This window comes from Oncorhynchus keta, chromosome 32, assembly GCF_023373465.1.
Source record: "Oncorhynchus keta strain PuntledgeMale-10-30-2019 chromosome 32, Oket_V2, whole genome shotgun sequence".
NCBI lineage: Eukaryota > Metazoa > Chordata > Actinopteri > Salmoniformes > Salmonidae > Oncorhynchus > Oncorhynchus keta.
The window spans coordinates 8852179-8877349 of NC_068452.1; the positions used below are offsets into that span (position 1 = coordinate 8852179).

Sequence of the window (25171 nt, forward strand, 5' to 3'; positions counted from 1 at the left end):
CAAAGGGTACGTCACATAATTAAAGGAGGAGTCGTGCCCCTCAAACGTTACGCTAAGAAAAAAATACGAATATTATTATTTCTCCCACTGATCTGAACGCAGGCTGGAATTTTCCTCTTCCTGAAAATGCGGAGGGTGAGTAGAAGTCGAGATCAGAGAGGAACAGACCCCGAACGTTACTAAGGCGTGTTCTTTCTCTCTCATTTTGGCAAGTCCTGGATTTTCACTTTACACAGGACTTCTACTGTGATCTATGAAATATTAAACTAACACGGATTGCTTATAGTGAGCATAGGCGCCTCACTCTAAAGTTATGTTTCTTGTAACTTTTTGCGGAAAATGAGTATATTCATATAGACTCGTTTTGTAGGCTGTTGGCCAAAATGTGGCTCCTTGCATTGGAAACTTTTGCTATTCAGGTAAAGTACAGCAACCAGGTTTAGAGAATACACGCTGTTTAACCGTATTGGTTAGCATATTATAACTTAGAATACCATTAATTGCGTTTGAGTCCTGCTGCTATAGCAAACATTATATTAGATTCTAATATTGCAACGCCACCATCGCTACGTATGCCAGATAGAAAAACATATGAACGTTATTAATTTAGCTTCCATCAGTTTTGCTCCTATAAATACGAGTATTTGATCAATGTTAGATTATATAACGAATCATCATTGTTTCTAGGGGAAAGATGACTTAGTTAATCACCTGTAATGAACATAGGAACTGTTGATAATTACTTCATAATGGGTCGTTCAATGTCATTTCATCAAGCCATGACATCCGCCATCTCATATCTTTCAAAAATGTATTCTGTAGTTAGAAACAGATAGGATTAGCATTCTTGCTACATTATTTTGTTGAAATATAGTTTGAACTCTGAGAAACCAAGCGAATTACTTGCGACCAAATGGGTCCTTTTCATATAATGTTCTATAAATATAGTGACTTACATACGAAAATAATTTAGTATTTGAAACAGTGGCCAACAACACAAGTATTCAGACCCTTTGCTATGTCCACCTGTCGTAAATTCAATTGATTGGACATGATTCAGAAAGGCAGACACCTGTGTAGATAACGTCCAATAGTGCATGTCAGAGGAAAAACCAAGTCATGAGGTTGAAGGAATTGTCCGTAGAGCTCTGAGTCAGAATTGTGTCGAGGCACAGATCTGGGGAAGGGTACCGAAAAATGTCGGCAGCATTGAAGGTCCCAAAGAACACAGTGGCCTCCATCATTCTTAAATGGAAGAAGTTTGGAACCACCAAGACTCTTCTTAGAGCTGGCTGCCCGGACAAACTGAGCAATTGGGGGGACAAGGTCCTTGGTCAGGGAGGTGACCAAGAACCCGATGGTCACTCCGACAGAGCTCCAAAGTTCCTCTGTAGAGATGGAAGAACCTTCCAGAAAGACAACCATCTCTGCAGCACTCCACCAATCAGGCCTTTATGGTAGAGTGGGTAGATTTTTATTTAATTTATTTCACCTTTATTTAACCAGGTAGGCTAGTTGAGAACAAGTTCTTATTTACAACTGTAACCTTGCCAAGATAAAGCAAAGCAGTGCAAAACAAACAACAACACAGAGTTACACATGGAATAAACAAACATACAGTCAATAACACAATAGAAGAAAGTCTATATACAGTGTGTGCAAATGAGGTAAGATAAGGGAGGTAAGGCAATAAATAGGCCATAGTGGCGAAATAATTACAATTTAGCAATTAAACAGCAGAGTGATAGATGTGCAGAAGATTAATGTGCAAGTAGAGGTACTGGAGCAAAAATTAAAATAAATAACAGTATGGGGATGAGGTAGTTGGATGGGCTATTTACAGATGGGCTATGTGCACTGATCTGTGAGCTGCTCTGACAGCTGGTGCTTAAAGTTAGTGAGGGAGATATGAGTCTCCAGCTTCAGTGATGTTTGCAATTAGTTCCAGTCATTGGCAGCAGAGAACTGGAAGGAAAGATGGCCAAAGTAGGAATTTGCTTTGGGGGTGACCAATGAAATATACCTGCTGGAGTGCGTGCTACCTGTGGGTACTGCTATGGTGACCAGTGAGCTGAGATAAGGTGGGGCTTTACCTAACCAAGACTTATAGATGACCTGGAGCCAGTGGGTTTGATGACAAATATGAAGCGAGGGCCAGCTCACGAGAGCATACAGGTCACAGTGGTGGGCAGTAGGGGCTTTGGTGACAAAACGGATGGCACTGTGATAGACTGCATACAATTTGCTGTGTAGAGTGTTTGAGGCTATTTTGTAAATGACATCGCTGAAGTCAAGGATCGGCAGGATAGTCAGTTTTACAAGGGTATGTTTGGCAGCATGAGTGATGGATGCCTTGTTGCGAAATAGGAAGCTGATTCTAGATTTAATTTTAGATTGGAGATGCTTAATGTGAGTCTGGAAGAAGAGTTTACAGTCTAACCAGACAACTAGGTATTTGTAATTGTCCACATTTTCTAAGTCAGAACCGTCCAGAGTAGTGATGCTGGATGGGTGGGCAGGTGTGGGCAGCGAACGGTTGAAGAGCATGCATTTAGTTTTACTTGCATTTAAGAGCAGTTGGAGGCTACGGAAGGAGAGTTGAATGGCATTGAAGCTCGTCTGGAGGTTAGTTAACACAGTGTCAAAAGAAGGGCCAGAAGTATACAGAATGGTGCTCACCTGCATAGAGGTGGATCAGAGAATCACCAGAAGCAAGAGCAAAATCATTGATGTATACAGAGGAAAGAGTCGGCCCGAGAATTTAACCAGTAGCACCCCCATAGAGACTGCCAGAGTTTCGGACAACAGGCCCTCCGATTTGACACACAACTCTGTCTGAGAAGTTGTTAGTGAACCAGGCCAGGCAGTCATTTGGGAAACCAAGGCTATTGAGCCTGCCGATTGTGGTGATTGACAGAGTCGAAAGCCTTGGCCAGGTCAATGAATACAGCTGCATGGTATTGTCTCTTATCAATAGCGGTTATGATATCGTTTAGGACCTTGAGTGTGGCTGAGGTGCGCCCATGACCAGCTCGGAAACCAGATTGCATTGTGGAGAAGGTACGGTGGGATTCGAAATGGTCGGTGATCTGTTTGTTAACTTGGCTTTCGAAGACCTTAGAAAGGCAGGGTAGGATAGATATAGGTCTGTATCAGTTTGGGTCGAGAGTGTCTCCCCCTTTGAAGAGTGGGATGACCGCGGCAGCTTTCCAATCTTTGGGGATCTCAGATGATATGAAAAAGAGGTTGAACAGACTAGTAATAGGGTTTGCAACAATTTTGGCGGATCATTTTAGAAAGAGAGGGTCCAGATTGTCTAGCCCGGCTGATTTGTAGGGGTCCAGATTTTGCAGCTCTTTCAAAACATCAGCTATCTTGGTTTGGGTGAAGGAGAAATGGGGAAGGCTTGGGCAAGTTGCTGTGGGGTTACAGGGCTGTTGACCGGGGTAGGGGTTGAAATTCTCAATTATCGTGGATTTATCGGTGGTGACAGTGTTTCCTAGCCTCAGTGCAGTGGGCAGCTGGGAGGAGGTGCTCTTATTCTCCATGGATTTTACAGTGTCCCAGAACATTTGGGAGTTTGTGCTACAGGATGCAAATTTCTGTTTGAAAAAGCTAGCCTTTGCTTTCCTAACTGCCTGTGTATGTTGGTTCCTAACTTCCCTGAAAAGTTGCATATCGCAGGGGCTATTCGATGCTAAGGCAGTATGCCACAGGTGAACCAAGGGCTATATCTGTTCCTGGTTCTACATTCTTTTGAATGGGGCATGCTTATTTAAGATGGTGAGGAAAGCACTTCTAAAGAATAACCAGGCATCCCCTACTGACGGGATAAGGTCAATATCCTTCCAGGATACCCCGGCCAGGTCGATTTAGAAAGGCCTGCTCGCTAAAGTGTTTTAGGGAGCGTTTGACAGTGATGAGGGGTGGTCGTTTGACCGCAGACACATTACGGACGCAGGCAATGAGGCAGTGATCGCTGAGATCCTGGTTGAAGACACCAGAGATGTATTTGGAGGGTAGGTTGGTTAAGATGATATCTATGAGGGTGCCTGTGTTTACGGATTTGGGGTTGTACCTGGTAGGCTCATTGATCATTTGTGTGAGATTGAGGTCATCAAGCTTAGATTGTAGGATGGCCAGGGTGTTAAGCATGTCCCAGTTTAGGTCACCTAACAGCACGAGCTCTGAAGATAAATGGGGGGCAATCAATTCACATATGGTGTTCAGGGCTCAGCTGGGGGCAGAAGGGGATCTATAGCAAGTGGCAACAGTGAGGGACTTGTTTCTGGAAAGGAAGATTTTTAAAAGTAGAATCTCAAATTGTTTGGGCACAGACCTGGATAGTAAGACGGATGTCTGCAGGCTATCTCTGCAGTAGATTGCAACTCTGCCCCCTTTGGCAGTTCTATCTTGTCGGAAAATGTTATAGTTAGGGATAAAAATGTCAGGGTTTTTGGTGGCCTTCCTAAGCCAGGATTCAGACACAGCTAGGACATCCGGGTTGGCAGAGTATGCTAAAGCAGTGAATAAAACAAACTGAGGGAGGAGGCGTCTAATGTTAACATGCATGAAACCAAGGCTTTTACGGTTACAAAAGTCAACAAATGAGAGCGCCTACGGAATGGGAGTGGAGCGAGGCACTGCAGGGCCTGGATTAACCTCTATATCACCAGAGGAAAAGAGGAGGAATAGGATAAGGGTACAGCTAGAGGCTATAAGAACTTGTCGTCTAGTACGTTCGGAACAGAGAGTAAAAGGAGCAGGTTTCTGCGCGTGTTAGAATAGATTCAAGGCATAATGTACAGACAAATAAAATTTGATTTGTTTTGAAGGTATGGTAGGATGTGAATACAGTGGAGGTAAACCTAGGCATTTGAGTGACGATGAGAGAGGTATTGTCTCTAGGGACTCCAGTTAAACCAGGTGAGCCGCGGCTAGCAGATGGGCATTCAGGGGACGTCATGACGGAGGAGCCTGTTGAAAAACGCCCTCGGGCGGATTACGTCGGTAGTCCAGTCGTGATGAATCGGCGGGGCTCCGTCTTGGCAGTTAAAGGGGTCCAGGCCAATTGGCAAAATAGGTATTGTAGCCCAAGGAGTGGCTGATGGACCTCTTCAGCTAGCTGGGAGATAAGCCTAGCATAGGCTAGCTCCAGGCTAATTGGTGCTTGCTACGGGACAGAGACGTTAGCCAGGAGTAGCCACTCGGATAGCAGCTAGCTAGCTATCCAGGTGAAAAGGTTCAGAGCTTGCGGTAGGAATCCGGAGATATGGGGAAGAAGAAGTCCAATATGCTCTGGGTTGAATCGCGCTATGCAGACTGGCAGGAGTTGTCTGGGCTAAAGGTTAGCTGATGACCGCTAGCAGTGGCTAGCTGACAACTAGCTAGTACTTTCTGTTGGGGGTTCCGGTTCTAAAGTAAAGACAATAGCAGATCCATACCACATTGGGTGAGGCGGGTTGCAGGAGAGTATGTTGAAGTTGAGGTTAAGAATATTTTTTGCTAAATATATGCGAAGAAAAAAAATATATACACGGGACACGACAAGACGAAGACAAAGATGCCTGACTGCTATGCCATCTTGGATTTTTTGGGAGATGGGAGCCACTCCTCAGTAAAAGGCACATGACAGCCCGCTTGGAGTTTGCCAAAAGGCACCTAAAAGCATGGTGGTGGCAGGATCATGCTGTGGGGATGGTTTTCAGTGGCAAGGACTGGGAGACTAGTCGGGATTAAGGGAAAGATAAATGGAGCAAAGTACAGAGAGCTCCTGGATGAAAACCTACTCCAGAGTGCTCAGGACCTCAGACTGGGGCGAAGGTTCACCTTCCAACAGGACAACGACCCTAAGCACGCAGCCAAGACAACGCAGGAGTGGCTTTGGGATAAGTTTCTGAATGTCCTTGAGTGGCACAGCCAGAGCCCAGACTTGAACCCGATCGAACATCTCTGGAGAGACCTGACAATCTCTATGCAGCAACGCTCTCCATTCAACTTGACAGAGCTTGAGAGGATGTGCAGAGAAGAATGGGAGAAACTCCCCAAATACAAGTGTGCCAAGCTTGTAGCATCATACTAAGAATACTCGAGGCTGTAATCACTGCAAAAATGTGCTTCAACAAAGTACTGAGTAAAGGGTCTGAATACTATTGTAAATATGTATTTTTTTAGTTTTACAATTTTTATTAATTTGCAAAAAATATTTAATTATGGGGTATTGTGTGTAGATTGATGAGAGAAAAAAAGAATATTTAATCAGTTTTAGAAGAAGGCTGTAATGTAACAAAATTTGGAAAAAGTCAAGGGGTCTGAATTCCAAATGCATTGTAGATGAAGGGGAAGAGACAGGTTAAAGAATGATTTTTAAGCCTTGAGACAATTGAGATGTGGATTGTGTATGTGTGCCATTCAGAGGGTGAATGGGCCAGACAAAATATTTAAGTGCCTTTGAATGGTGTTTGCTAGTAAGTGCCAGGTGCACAGGTTTGTGTCAAGAACTGCAACCTTGCTGGATTTTTCATGTTCAACAGTTTCCTGTGTGTATCAAGAATGGTCCACTTTGCTAAGGACATCTAGCCAACTTGAATCAACTGTGGGAAGCATTGGAGTCACTATGGGCAAGCGTCCCTGTGGAATGCTTTCAACACCTTGTAGAGCTTTTTTGAGGGCAAAAGGGAACTCATTATTAGTAAGGTGTTCCTAATGTTTTATACACTCAGTGTGTGACCAGTATAGTCTACAAGGGGCTCAGTCTGTGTTTTCATTGAGTACCTGATTGCTAGCAGTTGCTCATCTAATAGCATAGCATGCATTAGAAGGAGGGGGAGAGAGAGGCAGTCATTTCTGGATATATGGAACACTAGGTAGAACCATTGATTGAAACAGTTATTTGGGACCTAATGGGATTCCAAAGGGAAATTCACCATAGAAACCAAATGGTTACGAAGTGATACTGTCAAAATCCTTTTGTCTGTTGCATAGTCTTCACTGACAGGGTAAGTAATGGTTCAGAGGGAGACGCTTGGACATGTGCTGGGGAGTCCACAAACACACACTGTACACTCCAACTGTACACTACATCCCTCTCAAACGTGTTGCTCCATATTTAGGCCTATGACTAGTCTCTTTTCACAGCATCTGTGAAAAGAGACTAGCCTATTAGTAATGCAATGTTTTCCTTTGTATTTGATGAGGGAGCATTGAGAGGCACTCTATTCTCTATTATCTCCATTTATGACACTCCAGAGCCAACCAAAGAGGCTCCTTGTAGGCGTCTTCAACCAGACTAGAGCGTCGTAGTAACCATGAAAATCTACATGTGTATATTTCTCCCGTCATACCAAATGTCCTTCGAGTTAACAGTTAGCGTGCTCATTCAATTGTCACTTTTACATCAGTGGCTTACATCACTAGAGGTCCATAGTAACCTTTGAAATCTATATAATTCACATGTCCCCTACATACTTATGTGGACAGTGAAGCTAAACTTGAAATGTGGCTCTATATTCTAGCATTTTTGGATTTGAAATCAAATGTTCTACATGAGGCGAGAGTACAGAACATCACCTTTTATTTGAGGGTATTTTCATATTGGTTTTACCGTTTTAGAAATGAAAGCACTTTATGTATCTAGTCTCCCCCCATTTGAATGTATCATTAGTATTTGGACAAATTCACTTCTAGTGTATTTCATTTAGTCAAAAGTGTAGTATTTGGTCCCCTATTCATAACATGCAATGACTACATGAAGCTTGTGACTCTACAAACTTGTTAATGGTAAGAGTTAGCATGTTTTGGGGGCATGACCTTTGTGCATCTGTAACTTTCTCGTTATTATTCAGGATTCACGATGATCCGTAATCATGGTAGCATCCACATTAATGCAGAAGTGTTCAGAAGCATATTATTTTCTTATTTACAATTTTAAAAAAGAACTCCAAAATGACCATACATTATTTACCATTTATTTCTACCGGTCACAACATCATCTGAAACACAACAACGACCAAAAAAAAAACGGAAAATACATCCAACAAGTTTGTAGAGTCACAAGTTTGACGTGGTCATTGTGTGCTAGGATTTTGATTTGATTTATTAGAATCCCACCTAGCCGACGCCAATGGCGACAGGTCGTCTTACTGGGGTCCGACAAATAACGAAGAAGACATTGCAGACAAAAGACTTTACAATTTGCATACATTCAAAAACATTAACATGTCGTGTGTATCTATCAGTTCCACATACTGAACATGGCAGTACATGCACACAACAAGTAGGTCACATTGGGGAGAGATGTCGTGCTGTGAGGTGTTGGTTTATTAGTTTTTTGAAACCAGGTTTGCTGTTCACTTGCACTAATAATAATAATAATAATAATATATGCCATTTAGCAGACGCTTTTATCCAAAGCGACTTACAGTCATGTGTGCATACATTCTACGTATGGGTGGTCCCGGGAATCGAACCCACTACCCTGGCGTTACAAGCGCCATGCTCTACCAACTGAGCTACAGAAGGACCACTATATGAGATGGAAGGAAGTTCCTTGCACTCATGGTTCTGTATAATACTATATGTTTCCTTGTATTTGTTCTGGACCTGAGGACTGTGAAAAGACCCCTGGTGGTATGTGTGGTGGGGTAAGTGTGTTTGTCAGTGCTGTGTGTAAGTTGACTATGGAAACAATTTGGAATTTCCAACACGTTCATTTTCTTATAAAAACAAGAAGTGACGCAGTCAGTCTTTCCTCAACTCCTCAACTCTTATATTGGTCCAAAATACTAACCTTTTGACTAAATGTAATACATTATAAGTGAATTTGTCGAAATACTTGACACCTTAAAATGTGCGGACGAGATACATAAAGTGCATTTGATTCTAAACAATATAAGAGATATGTATGAAAATATCCCCACAAATAAAAGGTGACATTCTGTACTGTTGCCTCATATAAATCATTCAATCTCAAATCCAAAGTGCTGGAGTATAGAAGCCACATAAAGAAAATGTAACTTCACTGTCCAAATTAAATACTTAGATGGGTGTATGTATTTCAAACCTAATGTGCTTCAAGTTAACACTTCTCACTTTCTTATCAGTGGCTGGCCTGTTGATATCACACTGTTGAGTCACCTGTGCTTCAGTAAACACGCTTTTCTGATGTTTAGTTATGGGGGCCCCCTCTCAAATAGTTAAATAAAGGTTACATTTTAAAAAATAAAATACAAATAAAGATGTTTACGTCTCTGTCTGTGTGGCCTCTCCAGCATGTGCCCAAGTGCCTCCCTCAACCATTACTTCAAGTTTAATGACTGACCATATGAAGTAAACTAATGATAGACTTTGTAACTATTTAGTGGACTATGATGTGGTTGTTTATTTTATGTTACATAGTATTTACTTCATCAGTTTACTTCATTGAGTCCAATATTATTACTTATTGACATATATATATATATACAGAGGGGCAAAAAAGTATTTAGTCAGCCACCAATTGTGCAAGTTCTCCAACTTAAAAAGATGAGAGGCCTGTAATTTTCATCATAGGTACACTTTAACTATGACAGACAAAATGAGAAAAAAAATCCAGATTTCGGATTTTTAATGAATTTATTTGCAAATTATGGTGGAAAATAAATATTTGGTCACCTACAAACAAGCAAGATTTCTGGCTCTCACAGACCTGTAACTTCTTTAAGAGGCTCCTCTGTCCTCCACTCATTACCTGTATTAATGGCACCTGTTTGAACTTGTTATCAGTATAAAAGACACCTGTCCACAACCTCAAAAAGTCACACTCCAAACTCCACTATGGCCAAGACCAAAGAGCTGACAAAGGACACCAGAAACAAAATTGTAGACCTGCACCAGGCAAGAAGACTGAATCTGCAATAGGTAAGCAGCTTGGAATAGGGTACTATTTGGGACGCACACTATTCTGCCACTGCAAGTGAGTGGGGGGGTCATTTTCGTGACTCTGCATTCAAAGCTCAACTTGTCTGGTTAGATTTGACAGCTTGTGAGTATCATGCTGCTGCTGAACACACACACACACACACACACACACACACACACAGCAGAGCATTATTTTGAATTACTGTAGCCTAGCTTTCTGTCTAGTTTTGTAAATAAGAGGTGCAATGCCAATCAGCAACCGTCATTTGCTAAAAGGCTAAGATTCCTCCGTCTACTTTCACAAGTAAGAAACTCTGAGGTCAAAGGTACAGGATTCCATTGCTTTCAGTAGATGATCTACAGTGACGGTTCGAGTAGACAATCTACAGCAAACAGAAATGGTGACATCCAGATAGTCGTTGACTACAACAATAACTCTAGTAACTACAACAACACCTCTGTTGTAACCGGGTTCTTTGGAGGGATTTGTAGTTCTTTGTCTGTGTGTAATTTTTTGGAGGGATAGGGTGGGGCTTAGCGACAGTAGGGAGCGTATAAGCATGTCTAATTGCCCTTTGGTTTGCGCAAGCCCTTTCATAACCCCTTGAGAAAAAGCCTGCCCTTCAGGGAGAAAAACCGCAGTGTTGTTGACATGCTGTGGGCTTGTGTCTTTTTTGTTGTTTGTTTCCAGGTGGCTGCTGCAGGAACACCAGTCCTGTTTCAGTTCCCCTTTCTAGAACCTTCTCCCATGCAGACCCACATGGGCTAAGAAGGTCTGGGCCGGGACCACAGGAACAGCCTGACCAGTCATTTCCTGCTACTCACAGGTAATATGCTAGATATCATTTGATAACAACGGGAGGAACTAAAAGTGGTTAGAATGGCTCAGCGGGTTGGATCATGGTGTTTGAAACACAGAGCTGTATTTTTTTAATTTTTTTTTGTATTTATTTAACCTTTTATTTAACTCGGCAAGTCAGTTGAGAGCAAATTCTTATTTACAATGACGGCCTGTATGTTCACCCTCACTTCCAAAATGGAAATATATGAGGATACCGTACATGTGTTGAATTAAAGCCATTACCATTGTTATCATTTGTATGATTAAATCACATGTTCTGCTTCTATCCAAGGCTCTGTTTGTCTAATTTGACACTCTGTTACCATTGACACAATCATAGAGATCCCTTACATGCCAGTGCCCTGAGGCTCACGAAAGCTCTCAGTGACATGAATAATGCACGTGGAAATGTGTGGCTCTTTTTGTGTGGCGAGGCCAGTTTAGCCTGAGATGACACTGACACACTGCCACCTGTAATTGGTGTCATGGGGAGAGCTCCTCGAATTGGGACCGCATGATGATGCTCGTCTGGGCATTGTAGAAAGAGAGGGAGGAAGCAAAGGAAATAAAGAAGGGTTAAAGAAAAATGTGCACAAGCTCATTCCTCGGGGATTAGGGGATGAAAAGCGGGCTGGTATGCGGCTGCTGCTGGGTCCGGCTTGGACACGAACAACGCACTGACCAAGAAGGCCCGCTAACCTGCATTACCTTCAAACATTTCTCCTTGAGTCTACTGCCTCAAAACTGTAGGCCGTTAGCTGTGACCCACGACTACCTTTCACTATGTTTCTGAATGGGCCCATGCCTCCTGGGTTTGTTGTAAGTCTTCCGATCTCGTTATGGTCGCTTCATACTCTGTACGTTGTAAGTCTGTAACTTCTGGGTTCGGTCTCTTATTTCCTGTTTGTCTCTACCACTTCCTGTCCAGGTCCAGAGACTGCAGAGAGCCAAGATGCACGGCGGTCGGAAGAAAACCAGGGTGCTGTGTGTGATGATGATAATCAATGTCTTCGTCTTCATCCTTGTGGGTGTGTCTCGGAACTTGGGCCAGGATAAGGGGGACCAGCGGAAGCCACGCATTCCCTCCAAGAGGTTCTGGAAGAGGCAGATGACCAGCGAGATCTTCTGGAATAAGGAGCAGCAGAGGCTGGACTATATCTACAACCCCATCCTCATGTTGGGTTTGACCAATGACTCTCTCCTGGAGCTACCTGATTGGCTCAACGACACCAAGTCCCCGGACCCCTGCCAACCGGACTACAGCGTCACCACCCAGGTGAAGGACTACGACTCCCTGCCACCCCGCTTCCAGGACTTCCTGCAGCACATGCGCTGCCGCTCGTATCCAATGATCATGGACCAGCCACGCGTATGCGAGAGCAAACCCTACCTCCTATTGGCCGTCAAGTCCCTGGCGCCCCACTTCGACCGGCGGCAGGCCATCCGGGAGTCGTGGGGGCGGGTGGGCGTTCTGGCCAATCGGACTGTAGTCACGGTCTTCCTCCTTGGAAATGCCGTGGCAGTCGACCACTTCCCCAACTTGTCTGGGATGCTCAGCCACGAGGCCAGACTTTACGGGGACCTCCTCCAGTGGGACTACCGAGACTCCTTCTTCAACCTCACCCTCAAAGAGGTGCTCTTCCTGGACTGGTTCAGCCAGCGTTGCCCTGACGCCCGCTTTGTCTTCAAGGGGGATGACGACGTCTTCGTCAACACCTGGAGGATCTTAGACTTCCTCCACAATCTTCCAGAGATCAGGGCCAGGGATCTGTTCATAGGGGATGTAATCACCAACGCCGGCCCGCACCGGGACCGGAAGCTCAAGTACTTCATCCCAGAGAGTGTGTTCGTGGGGCCATACCCACCCTATGCCGGCGGAGGAGGGTTCCTGTACTCTGGGGAACTGGCACTGCAGTTGCACAACATCTCCCAGCAGGTGGCGCTGTATCCTATTGATGATGTCTACACAGGGATGTGTCTCCAGAAGCTGGGCTTGGTCCCGGAGAAGCACAAGGGCTTCAGGACGTTTGACATTGATGAGAAATACAGGGGCAACCCGTGCGCGTATAAGAGCTTAATGCTCGTGCACAGCAGGACGCCGCAGGAGATGATCAAAATCTGGGCCTGGCTCAGCGATCCAGAATTGGACTGTCAGTGAGACATCTACATGCATCTCACATTACACCCTATTCCCTACATAGTGCACTATTTTTGACCAGAGACCTATAGGCCCTGGTCAAAAGTAGTGTACTATATAGGGAATAGGGTGCCGTTTGGGATGCATCCAATGGGTCTTTGAGCATTTTTTTTAATGTGTTCTAAGAGCTTTCTTTGGTTTTTGTGGAATTCACAAAATCCTCGAGGTTCGGTAGCAATGCTGGGGTTCACGTGCTAGTTGGAACTCTGAGTTTTCTGACTTGCTAATTAGCTGTAGTTATACACGTGCCGTGTTCAACCAGTTAGCAAGTTGAATATTTTTGAGTTTCCTAGTTCCGACTAGCACGTCACAAGTCAATGTGTTCCAGCTTCAATAGAATCAGCTGATATATGTCTAGCATTCCAAAGTATTTTTTTACATGAGCAACCATTCATGTACACTCTTCAAGACTGTGTTTGGCAAATGTAGTATCATTAATATAAATGTACTAGTACTGTATGTACTTTTCAAGCACTATTGCACGAGAGGTCCTTCATTTGCAAGAAATGTCATTTGTCACAGTAACAGTCATATGTGAAAATCACCTACGATTGGGAGGGGGATCCATATCTCTTTTAATAGTAACAAGACAGTTCTTGACACAAATGGGTGCGCCTGGCACTTACTACCAAACCCTGTTCAAAGGCACTTCAATATTTTGTCTTGCCCTTTCACCCCCTGAATGGGACACAAACAATTCATGTCTCAATTATCTCAAGGCTTAAAAATCTACACTGATTGATGTGGATTTAACAAGTGACAATCAATAAGGCATCATAGCTTTCTCCTGGTCATTCTGTGTCATGGAAAGAGCAGGCATCCTTAATGTTTTGTACACTCAGTGTGTGTAAAAAAAAATATATTTAATATAAATGTTTTACCACACTTATCGAGCTCCTCTTCTCCGTTTCATAAACAAAACAAAAACAATAACAAATGTGCCTGGGGCGACGAGTGGCTCTATTTCACCTTATGCGGAGCTCAGCTTTAAAGTCTTTTTTTGTATTAATAAAACAAAATTGCACATTTGGTGACTAAGTATTTGTTGAATAATCCAGAATTTTAAGGCGTTAGTAGTCCTGTGACCCAGTGATTTTTAGGCTGTAGTGAGATGTTATGTGCAGAGCTCTTCCTGTATACTCACAACAGTGGAGGCTGCTGGGGGGAGGACAGCTCAACAGTAATGACTGGAATGGAGTGAATGGGATGGCATCAAACCATGTGTTTGTATTTGATACCATTCCACTGGTTCAACTCCGGCCATTACCAGGAGCTCGTCCTCCCCAATTAAGGTGCCACCAACCTCCTGTGACTCACAAGCCTATAATGGAATCAACTGGGTCTGTACTTCCAACTCCATTTTATGCCCTATGTCTGTTTTCTTTTTATGTTTTCAGAAATGTGATGGATACCTGGAGTATTTCAATTTTTTATGACAGTGAATAAAAAAATATTCAAACATCAAACCTTGGAATCACTCTCGTTCTTCAAAGTTGGTCTGAATCATGAAGGTACCAAAGGTATCTATATCTGTTCACTACTGTATACAAAACATCAAATGTTTAGAATAAACATCTTTACCATTGGATAATTAATAAATTGATGGAAGTGTCTTTCTTGTCAAATATATTTGTATTTATAAAGTACTTGGTAAGATAAAGGTATAACATATAATACCTGTGTTGAACCTGAGAAGTTGAGCTGCAGAAGACAAGTAAACTTACCAACAGTATAGCAGTGACACCTAGTGGATACAACCCAAATAGACCAGAAGCACACGAATATCAAGGCGTGCAAATTAGCAATATATTTCACCTGTTTACGTCCACTTTTGGCAGAAACGGAAAGAAACACCGCATGAAAAAATGGACAATAGCTGGGACAGTGTGGGAAGTGGACTTGCTTGCCAAATACTGGAAAAAGTAAACACAGCGTGACACTAAAATGCCACGAAATCATTCAAAGTTACTAGTTGTACGTGCACTACTAGCCTATGGTTTATTTACTGCGAACTGCCCTGAGTAAATTGATGACTGTCTTCCTTCTATAAGCATTTCCCCTACATTTAGCTAGAGATTGTAGGTACATTTTTATCATGTTGACTATAACATTATTGGTTTAATGCTACCTCAACGTTTTTATTGCGTCCTTCGGTAAATAGGAATGACGTTTAAAACCCTCCGGGTAAGACAAATATTTATTATGTAGCCTTTCGGCCCTGTACTATACTCTTTGTTGAATTCTTTCAAAATGGTGTATGTGAGGATCTGCATGCGTGTGTCTTGTTTAGGCCTATAACGCTGACAACATTGGATTGTCCTCCACACTCTCTGTCCACCTCTTCTCAGATGTCCACCGTGGTAATGAGGGCAATGCCTTCTTTGAGCTGCGGAGCTGCCACCAGGTGATGCGCAGCGAGTTCTTCTCCCCAGACCATCCAGGTAGACCCTGGTAAACGTGTGCTCCTCCATCTAGAGGACTTCACCCAGTCAGACGCATGCAGCGAGAAGCTGGACCAGATCCACCTGGACGAGCCCCTGGGGGTCACAGGATCCTGGAGAAGTGTTGGCGTGAGGCCAAGTACAGGTCCTTCTCCAACATCCTCCATGTGGTTCAGCTGATCATAGGCAAACCCAGTCCGCCCCACAGTGGCTTCTATGGGCGTTACGAGGAGTTCGTACCGCCAGTCACGTACAATGCTTATGTTGATACCACCGAAGAAGACAGGAAGCTGATGACCCCCAGCTCAGACCAACCCGGCGATGGTGTTTGACTATTTCGACCAACTCACTTCCTCCTCTGCGTCCAATGAGCTTCCATGATGGGAAGCAGAGGAGCTAATGGTCAGAGAGGGGCCCTTCAAGTTTGATCCTTTTCAGAGAGAGGAAGAAGATTGGAACAGAGGAATCTCCGAGGGGACTGAATTAGATGAGAGCCGCTTGACAAAGGAAGACTGTGAACTGTGAAGACTGTGGGTAACTTGAGTGGCGATGTGGTGGACAATGAATCCCATCTGCCTTTGACTCCCACTCCCCCCATGGTGTTCACTCGTCAGGGTACATCATGGTCAGGGAGGGGTGCCACACAGACCCACACAGCACACCCTGGAAGTGACCCCTCACACCAGCCCCCTGCCTTGAATACCAAACCCTCGCCACGCACTTCATCTGCTATGCGAAGGAACGTGGACGCCCAAACTACAAATAACATCACTCCTACCGAGTCTAACATTGTGTCACACACAACAGATGTGGATGACCAAGGTGAGGAGTCTGGCAATAAGGAATTGCTAAAAAATGGCCATGGGTGAGTCTACAGCATCCAGTGCCACTCATACACCCACTGAGACCCAGGATCCCTTTGACCATCTCCCAGACATGGTTGAACCGTTCTTCGACAGCAGACGATATAGTAGGTAGTCAGCAATTTCATTTGCATCCTTTGTCTGTTTTATGAGAACTGTCTTGCATGTTGACTTTGCAGAGAAAGTCAGAAATCACACCGAAGTACCACACTTACCAGAAGGTGAGTTATTTTTTTTATTTAAAAAATATATATTTTTAATATAGTTCAAAGGTTATAACAAAAGTTGCAAGTCACTCGCCTTTGTACAATAGTTATAGAGCTGTGAATGAGTATTAAAGGAGATGCCTACTTTCTGTATTTCTCAGACCACCTATTTGAGGTGGCTGTTGAAGTCAACTTCCTCGTGGCGCCAGAGGAGAATTGGGACCATCTTGTGAGATCACTGTTGATCTCAGTGAAGTCTCTGGTGAGTTATCTCATGAACAATAGAGCCCCACAGTGGAGGTGTCATAATACCCATAAAACCTGGCAGTCTAACAAGGAAATGGTTCCAATTTGTTTTTCCACCATTTATTTTTCCCATAGGGGATTTTAGAAACACTTAAAATAAGGGCTGCGTTTCGTGTTCCTACCCTGGCGTGATGTGTTGTTTTTTGGGGGGGATAATACATCCGTATACAGTGCCTTCGGAAAGTATTCAGACCCCTTGACTTTTTCCATATTTTGATAAATTACAGCCTTATTCTAAAATGTAATGTTTTTATCTCATCAATCTACAGACGATACCGCATAATGACTTTCCAAATCATGTCCAATCAATTGAATGTGCCACAGGTGGACTCCAATCAAGTTGTAGAAACACATCAAGGATGATCAATGGAAACATGATGCATCTAAGCTTAATTTCGAGTATCATAGCAAAAGGGTCTGAATACTATATAAATAAGGCATTTCTGTTGAATTAAAAAACTAGAAAAAATGTCTAAACCTGTTTTGGTTTTGTCATTCTGGGGTATTGTGTGTAGACTGCTGAGGATTTTTATTTAGTCCATTTTAGAGTTTGGCTGTAGTATAACAAAATGTGGAAAAAGTCAGGGAATCTGGATATTTTCCGAAGGTATGTTGATATAAAAGCCACCTTTGTCCTAGAGATTTACACGGTTATCAAAACGTCACGCCAGGGTAAGCCTAATGTCCACTATGGGGAGAATAAATGGTGGGTAAACGAATGGAAACCTTCCCCTGTTTGACAACTAGGCTTTATGGGATTTAGATGGGTATTCTAATAACTTTCTTCATAAATGGATGTCGTCTTAGTGCCATTAAAGTATTCATACCCCTTGGCTTAGTCCACATTTTGTTGTTACAGCCTAAATTGAAAATGGATTTAAATTGAAATTTTTCCTCACCCATCTACACCCAATACCCCATAATGACAAAGTGAAGACATGTTTTTAGAAATGTTTGCTAATTTATTGAAAATGAAATACAAAAATCTCATTGACATAAGTATTCCCACGCCTGAGTCAATACTTTGTAGAAGCACCTTCGGCAGTAGATACAGCTATGAGTATTTCTGGGTAAGTCTAAGGGCTTTCCACACCTGGAAAGACATTTGCCAATTTAAAAAAATATATTTTCAAAATTCTTCATGCTGTCAAATTGGTTGTTGATCAATACTAGACTACCATTTTCAGGTCTTGCCATAGATTTTCAAGTAGATTTTAAGTCAACTGTAACTCGGCCACTCAGGAACATTCCCTGTCTTTTTAGTAAACAATTCCAGTGTAGATTTGGCCCTGTGTTTTAGGTTATTGTCCTGCTGAAAGGTGAATTCCTCTCCCAGTGTCTGGAAAATACTGAACTGGGTTCTCCTCTTGGATTTAGCTTATTTTTATCCTGGAAAAACTCCCCTTAACGATTACAAGTGTTCTTTTAACATTATGCACCACCACTATGCTTGAAAATATGGAGAGTGGTACTTGGTACTGTGTTGTCAAATTTTCCCCAAACACAACAGTGTATTCAGGACAAAAAGTGCTTCTTCAAAATTGCAGTATTACTTTAGTGCCTTGTTGCAAATAGGATGTATGTTTTGTAATCTTTTTTTATTCTGTACAGGCTTCCTTTTCACTCTGTCAGTTAGTATTGCAGAGTAACGATACTTAACAAAAATATAAATGCAACATGTAAAGTGTTGGTCCCATGTTTCACAAGCTGAAATAAAAGATCCCAGAAATGTTCCATACAAAAATCTTTAATCCCAAATGTTGTGCACAAATTTGTTTACATCCCTGTTAGTGAGCATTTCTCCTTTGCCAAGATAATCCAGCCAACTGACATCTGTGGCGTCTCAAGAAGCCGATTAAAAAGCATGCTCGTTACATAGGTGCACCTTGTGCTGGGGGACAATAAAAGGCCACTAATATGTGCAGTTGTCATACAGCACAATGTCAAAGGTCTCATGTTTTGATGCAGAGTGCAATTGGTATGCTGACTGCAGGAATGTCCACCAGAGCTATTGCCAGGGAATTTAATGTTAATTTCTCTACCATAAGCTTCCTCCAAGTTGTTTTAGAGAATTTGGCAGTACGCCCAACAGGCCTCACAACTGCAGACCATGTCTAACCACGCCAGCTCAGCACCTCCACATCCAGCTTCTTCACCTGCGGGATTGTCTGAGACCAGCCATCTGGACAGCGGATGAAACTGTGGGTTTGTACAACCAAAGTTTCTGACCGTTTGTGCAGTTATTTATCTCAGGGAAGCGCAGTTGCGTGATCGTTTCCTCACCAGGGTCTTGACCTGACTGATGTTTGGTGTCATAACCGGATTCAGTAGGTAAATGCTAACCTTCAATGGCCACTGACATGCTGAAGAAGTGTGCTCTTCACGGATTAATCTTAGTTTCAACTGTACTGGGCAGATGCCCGACAGCACATATGGCGTTATGTGGGTGAGCGGTTTGCTGATGTCCATGTGAACAGAGTGCCCCATTGTGGGGTTATGGTATTGTCAGGATTAAGCTACGGACAACAAACACAATTGCTTTTTATCAATGGCAATTTGAATGCACCGTGATACCGTGACGAGATTTTGATGCCCATTGTTGTACCATTCATCCGCCGCCATCGCCTCATGTTTCAGCATGATAATGCACTTCCCCATGTTACAAGTATCTGTACACAATTCCTGGAAGCTGAAAATGCCCCAGGTCTTCCATGACCTGCATACTCACCAGACATGTCACCCTTTGAGCATGTTTGGGATGCTCTGGATCGACGTATGATGGCGTGTTCCAGTTCCCCAAGCGACTTCGCACAGCCATTTTGAAGAGGAGTGGGACACATTCCACAGGCCACAATCAACAGCCTGATCAACTCTATGTGAAGGAGATGGTGCGCTGCATGAGGCAAATGGTGGTCACACCAGATACTGACTGGTTTTCTGATCCACTCCCATACCTTTTCTTTTTAAGATATCTGTGACCAACAGATGCATATCTGTGTTCCCGGGGTCATGTTAAATCCGTATAGTAGGGCCTAATAAATGTATTTAAATTGACTTATTTCCATATGAACTGTAACACAGTAAAATCCTTTGAACTTGTTGCATTTTATATTTTTGGTCGATGTACAGTGATTCCTCCTCAGTATCCTCCTTTCACAGCCATTAAACTCTGTTTTAAAGTCACCACTGGCCTCATGGTGAAATCCCTGAGGGGTTTCCTTCCTCTCCGGCAATTGAGTTAGGAAGGACGCCTGTGTCTTTTTAGTGACTGGGTGTATTGACACACCATCCAAAGTGTAATTAGTAACTTCATCATGCTCAAAGCGCAGTGGCAGATTTAGGTTTCGGCGACATGGAAAGCTGCCCGTGTTGGCACCAAAAAAAAAAAATCACCAAAAAAAACAAACAATCGGAATGGTGACATTTGCGCAATCTGTTTTCTATCTCTCATTTGCACGTCACGTCAATGATATGTCACCGTGTGGGACTGTGTCAATTAACCTGGTCGGAGCGGGCGCCCTGATTCTAGTTTGTGAGCGAGGCAGGTTACTTCCTGAGAAGGTCTCCCACTCAGATGTACGAGATGGGTGGGGGTAGGTTGACCTCAGAGCTTCCCACTGGAAGCCCGAGGGAGCGGGGGAATCTATCAAATAGAGGTGCACTAACTTAGTGCAGTAGTGTGATCATCAGGTTCTCTTCTTTATAAGTGTTATTCTATCTGTGTGATAGGATTTGTGCAACTTTAGTTTTATGTTAAAAATAGGGTAATAGTGTAATTATTCCATTTTCTTTATTTGTATTTATATACTTGTATTTATATATTTTGTTTTTGTCTTTACAGTGCCTTGCGAAAGTATTCGCCCCTTGAACTTTGCGACCTTTTGCCACATTTCTGGCTTCAAACAAAGATATAAAACTATTTTTTTGTGAAGAATCAACAACCAGTGGGACACAATCATGAAGTGGAACGACATTTATTGGATATTTCAAACTTTTTTAACAAATCAAAAACTGAAAAATTGGGCGTGCAAAATTATTCAGCCCCCTTAAATTAATACTTTGTAGCGCCACCTTTTGCTGCGATTACAGCTGTAAGTCGCTTGGGGTATGTCTCTATCAGTTTTGCACATCGAGAGACTGAAGTTTTTTCCCATTCCTCCTTGCAAAACAGCTCGAGCTCAGTGAGGTTGGATGGAGAGCATTTGTGAACAGCAGTTTTCAGTTCTTTCCACAGATTCTCGATTGGATTCAGGTCTGGACTTTGACTTGACCATTCTAACACCTGGATATGTTTATTTTTTAACCATTCCATTGTAGATTTTGCTTTATGTTTTGGATCATTGTCTTGTTGGAAGACAAATCTCCGTCCCAGTCTCAGGTCTTTTGCAGACTCCATCAGGTTTTCTTCCAGAATGGTCCTGTATTTGGCTCCATCCATCTTCCCATCAATTTTAACCATCTTCCCTGTCCCTGCTGAAGAAAAGCAGGCCCAAACCATGATGCTGCCACCACCATGTTTGACAGTGGGAATGGTGTGTTCAGGGTGATGAGCTGTGTTGCTTTTACGCCAAACATAACGTTTTCATTGTTGCCAAAAAGTTCAATTTTGGTTTCATCTGACCAGAGCACCTTCTTCCACATGTTTGGTGTGTCTCCCAGGTTGCTTGTGGCAAACTTTAAACAACACTTTTTATGGATATCTTTAAGAAATGGCTTTCTTCTTGCCACTCTTCCATAAAGGCCAGATTTGTGCAATATACGACTGATTGTTGTCCTATGGACAGAGTCTCCCACCTCAGCTGTAGATCTCTGCAGTTCATAATATAATAATAATAATATATGCCATTTAGCAGACGCTTTTATCCAAAGCGACTTACAGTCATGTGTGCATACATTCTACGTATGGGTGGTCCTTGGAATCGAACCCACTACCCTGGCGTTACAAGCGCCATGCTCTACCAACTGAGCTACAGAAGGACCATGGGCCTCTTGGCTGCATCTCTGATCAGTCTTCTCCTTGTATGAGCTGAAAGTTTAGAGGGACGGCCAGGTCTTGGTAGATTTGCAGTGGTCTGATACTCCTTCCATTTCAATATTATCGCTTGCACAGTGCTCCTTGGTATGTTTAAAGCTTGGGAAATCTTTTTGTATCCAAATCCGGCTTTAAACTTCTTCACAACAGTATCTCGGACCTGCCTGGTGTGTTCCTTGTTCTTCATGATGCTCTCTGCGCTTCTAACGGACCTCTGAGACTATCACAGTGCAGGTGCATTTATACGGAGGCTTGATTACACACAGGTGAATTGTATTTATCATCATTAGTCATTTAGGTCAACATTGGATCATTCAGAGATCCTCACTGAACTTCTGGAGAGAGTTTGCTGCACTGAAAGTAAAGGGGCTGAATAATTTTGCACGCCCAATTTTTCAGTTTTGATTTGTTAAAAAGTTTGAAATATCCAATAAATGTCGGTCCACTTCATGATTGTGTCCCACTTGTTGTTGATTCTTCACAAAAAAAATACAGTTTTATAGCTTTATGTTTGAAGCCTGAAATGTGGCAAAAGGTCACAAAGTTCAAAGGGGCCTTATACTTTCGCAAGGCACTGTATCTACTTTTGATATTTGAGTCTTATTTTGTATATATTTTAATATAGTTTTCAATGTTATGATTATTTGTGATGTTCCAAATGTCAGAATAAAAATGAGTTGGTGCAGAATGTTTTTTTGGGGGGGGGGGTTGCCCAGGGTGCCATACTAGCTAGAACCACCCCTGCCAAGGGATGTATGATTTTTTATATATATATATATTTTTTTACCCATCTACAGTACATGCCCTTTGCGAATAACAAACACATTCCACTTATGGGTTTGTTTGTGTGTGTGTGTAGGCAGGCCAGTGATGACAATCTCTGTTTAATCCCTTTTAAACTGAGTCTGTAACAAATCAATGTCTGAAAAGACTGTATATGGCTTTTGATCATTATCTACCATGATTGGACTGGTGCATTTGTGATTTGGAACTGCAATTAGTTAGTTTTTCAGATTATTGAGCAGTTGGAAATGATCCACATACCCAAAACCCTATCCTCCAAAATAATAAAAAGGTAGGTTTGCTACATTTTGTAACCAAGAGCTCCAAATGTCTGTCTTGACTGCAAACAAGTGCTTGTTGTATTTTTACTGCATAAAAAGGGGTTGTTGGTACTGTAGAAAATAGTTCAACAGGTTGAGTGCAGGAGTACTTTACTTCCTCTGGCTGTATATTGGGGGTGGGCCAAAAGGAGTAAAGGTTCACAGGACCCTGCACCCGGCCCTGCAGGAGCTGTTAGAGGGTGGTTAGCCCCCGGGGAAGCTCAACACAGGGTGTCATCGTCTCTGGATCCACCGCTGGTAGGTCTCAAAGTTTCCTCCCCCCCAAAAATATACATCTGTAGCTTGTTCTTTTGCACTGTACTCTGCTCTTTACTAATGGCACTAAAGGTTACTGCAGAGGTTTAAAAGACATTGTGCTGTATAGATATAGTATAGCCTGCGATTATGTGTCCTGAATTTCATTGTGTTTGTTTGACTTTAAATAATTGATTTTGAAGGGATTTAGTTTCATATTGAATCACTCCATTACTCAACCTTACTTTTGCACCCTGTGTGTGTCTGTCTCAGATGTGAATGAGTGTGTGACCCAGCTGGTGCTGTGTGACGTCAACGCAGAGTGTGTGAACCGCTTTGGTTCCTATGCATGCCGATGCCACTCCGGGTTCGAGGACATGTCTAGGCTGGGCTCAGGAGGAACCATTTGCGTGGACACCAAGGCCGCTGGTGTGGACCGCCACAATAAGTCGACGATTACGGTAGATCAGCCTAGTCCTGAGCAGCAGCACTGTAACACTGGTACCTCGTAGAATTATTGTTCTCTGAAGTTTAAGGAAAACACAGTATGACATTGGTTAGTTCAAAATCGGTGGCACTGAAGTTGACAAGTTAGACCACCACTCTAACACTCCTGATTTTTTTAGGTAACCCTAACAGAATGTTAAACAAAGTTGCATGGTTATGAAGGTGACTTTGCACTAAGTCAATTGTGTGCATATAATCCTTGCCTAACCTTTGACCTTAGGCTGTACTTCAGAATGGTCCAGCGGGATGATCAAAGGCATCTATGTGGTGTGCTTCCTGTTCAGCTTCCTCATCCTGCTGCTCCTCTGTACCGTGGGCGTGCTGTACCACCGCCACCACTGGGGGGCCTTCCTGGTCCACTGTTGGCGCAGCAGCCTCGGGAGCATCCCCCCTCCTGACTGCAAAAACAGTTCCAGCCCCCACCCATACGGCGCCCTTGGTGGACCTGCCCTTGCTGCGCTTCAGCCCCCTGCTGCCTCTTGATGGGTACATGGAGCCAGGGGAGGGTGTCAAGCTTTGAAAAGAAGATTACTTTGTGGTTGTCCTGAATGTGCAATGAAAACATTGAGACTCTATTCTGGGCAGGTTGACTTCACTGTTTCATGAGTTCGTTCTTTGCCTTTCCTCTCATGATGAAATAACTTATTACTGTAGTATGACATTATCTTTGTGTGTAGTTTGGATATTATGTATTCTTTGGATCATTGTTTCTAGTATATTTCAGTAATTGTCATTTTCCATGATTGGGAAGATTGTCTATGCTCTCCACACAAGGGGATTCATTGCATCTTTCCTCCCAAAACAGCTTCACATCGATTAAATAAATGTTAACTTGGCTCTACATTCCTTTTAATCTCTTTTTTTTATATTGAAATGCGAAAGTACAATTTCTGTGACAAAGAAGGTTACTTTGTTTCATATGCAGCAGTTGGACTACAGGCATACTGCTGTTTAGCATTAATTAAGGTTCAAAATAAACTTGATTTCTTTACTGGTGAGGGGACCAGGCTACAGAAAGCAAACCATAATAAATAAATAACCCATGTCCCAAGCGCACCTGTGCACTATTACGCCATGTCGTGCTTTTCCCAGAAGGTGGCAGCGGCGTGATAGGAAGTGTCTGGGGGAGAAAAAAAACTCCGTTTGCGACTGGGTTAAATACAAAGTTTGTTTTCCCTCTGTGGTTCTTAAACATGTTTTCAAAAACAAGGCTATTCTGAAAACGTAAAACGAATACAGGAGCAAAGGCAAGCAAGCCCCCACCGTCGGAGAATAGACGAGGAAACCGTAAAAAGGAGCCATTGTGCCTCTGAAAGATGCTGAAATTCTACACGCCCGCCCACCTAATCTCAGAAATGTTAATCCCCAGTCTCTGTAGGGGGGGAAAATGTAGTGGTAGATTGTATTTTTGTCGTTTTGAAATGGCACGGTGTCGAACTGTACCCTTTCATTTGTTACACTGCCAAAATGCTATGCAAGGAAATTGCATAATGATAAAGGTCGCTGACTGAATTTCATTAGGC

The 25171-nt window shown here is 42.9% G+C and overlaps 1 protein-coding gene and 1 pseudogene across 3 annotated transcripts; both read left to right on the plus strand.

Moving 5' to 3' along the window:
• LOC118364998 (N-acetyllactosaminide beta-1,3-N-acetylglucosaminyltransferase 2-like) lies at window positions 1–14401 on the plus strand. Of its 3 annotated transcripts, none has more exons than XM_035746871.1 (3): window positions 1–135; window positions 10589–10724; window positions 11667–14401. In XM_035746871.1, the coding sequence occupies exon 3, from the start codon at window positions 11691–11693 to the stop codon at window positions 12894–12896; it is 1206 nt and encodes a 401-aa protein (XP_035602764.1). In that variant the 5' UTR covers window positions 1–135; window positions 10589–10724; window positions 11667–11690; the 3' UTR covers window positions 12897–14401. The 3 variants fall into 3 exon arrangements, with proteins under 3 accessions (XP_035602764.1, XP_035602765.1, XP_052346593.1); XM_035746872.1 differs by lacking the exon at window positions 1–135 and adding an exon at window positions 155–419; XM_052490633.1 differs by lacking the exon at window positions 1–135 and adding an exon at window positions 9621–9897.
• A 337-nt stretch (window positions 14402–14738) lies between these two features.
• On the plus strand, window positions 14739–24491 carry LOC118365726 (uncharacterized; annotated as a pseudogene).
• The last annotated feature ends 680 nt before the right edge of the window (window positions 24492–25171 follow it).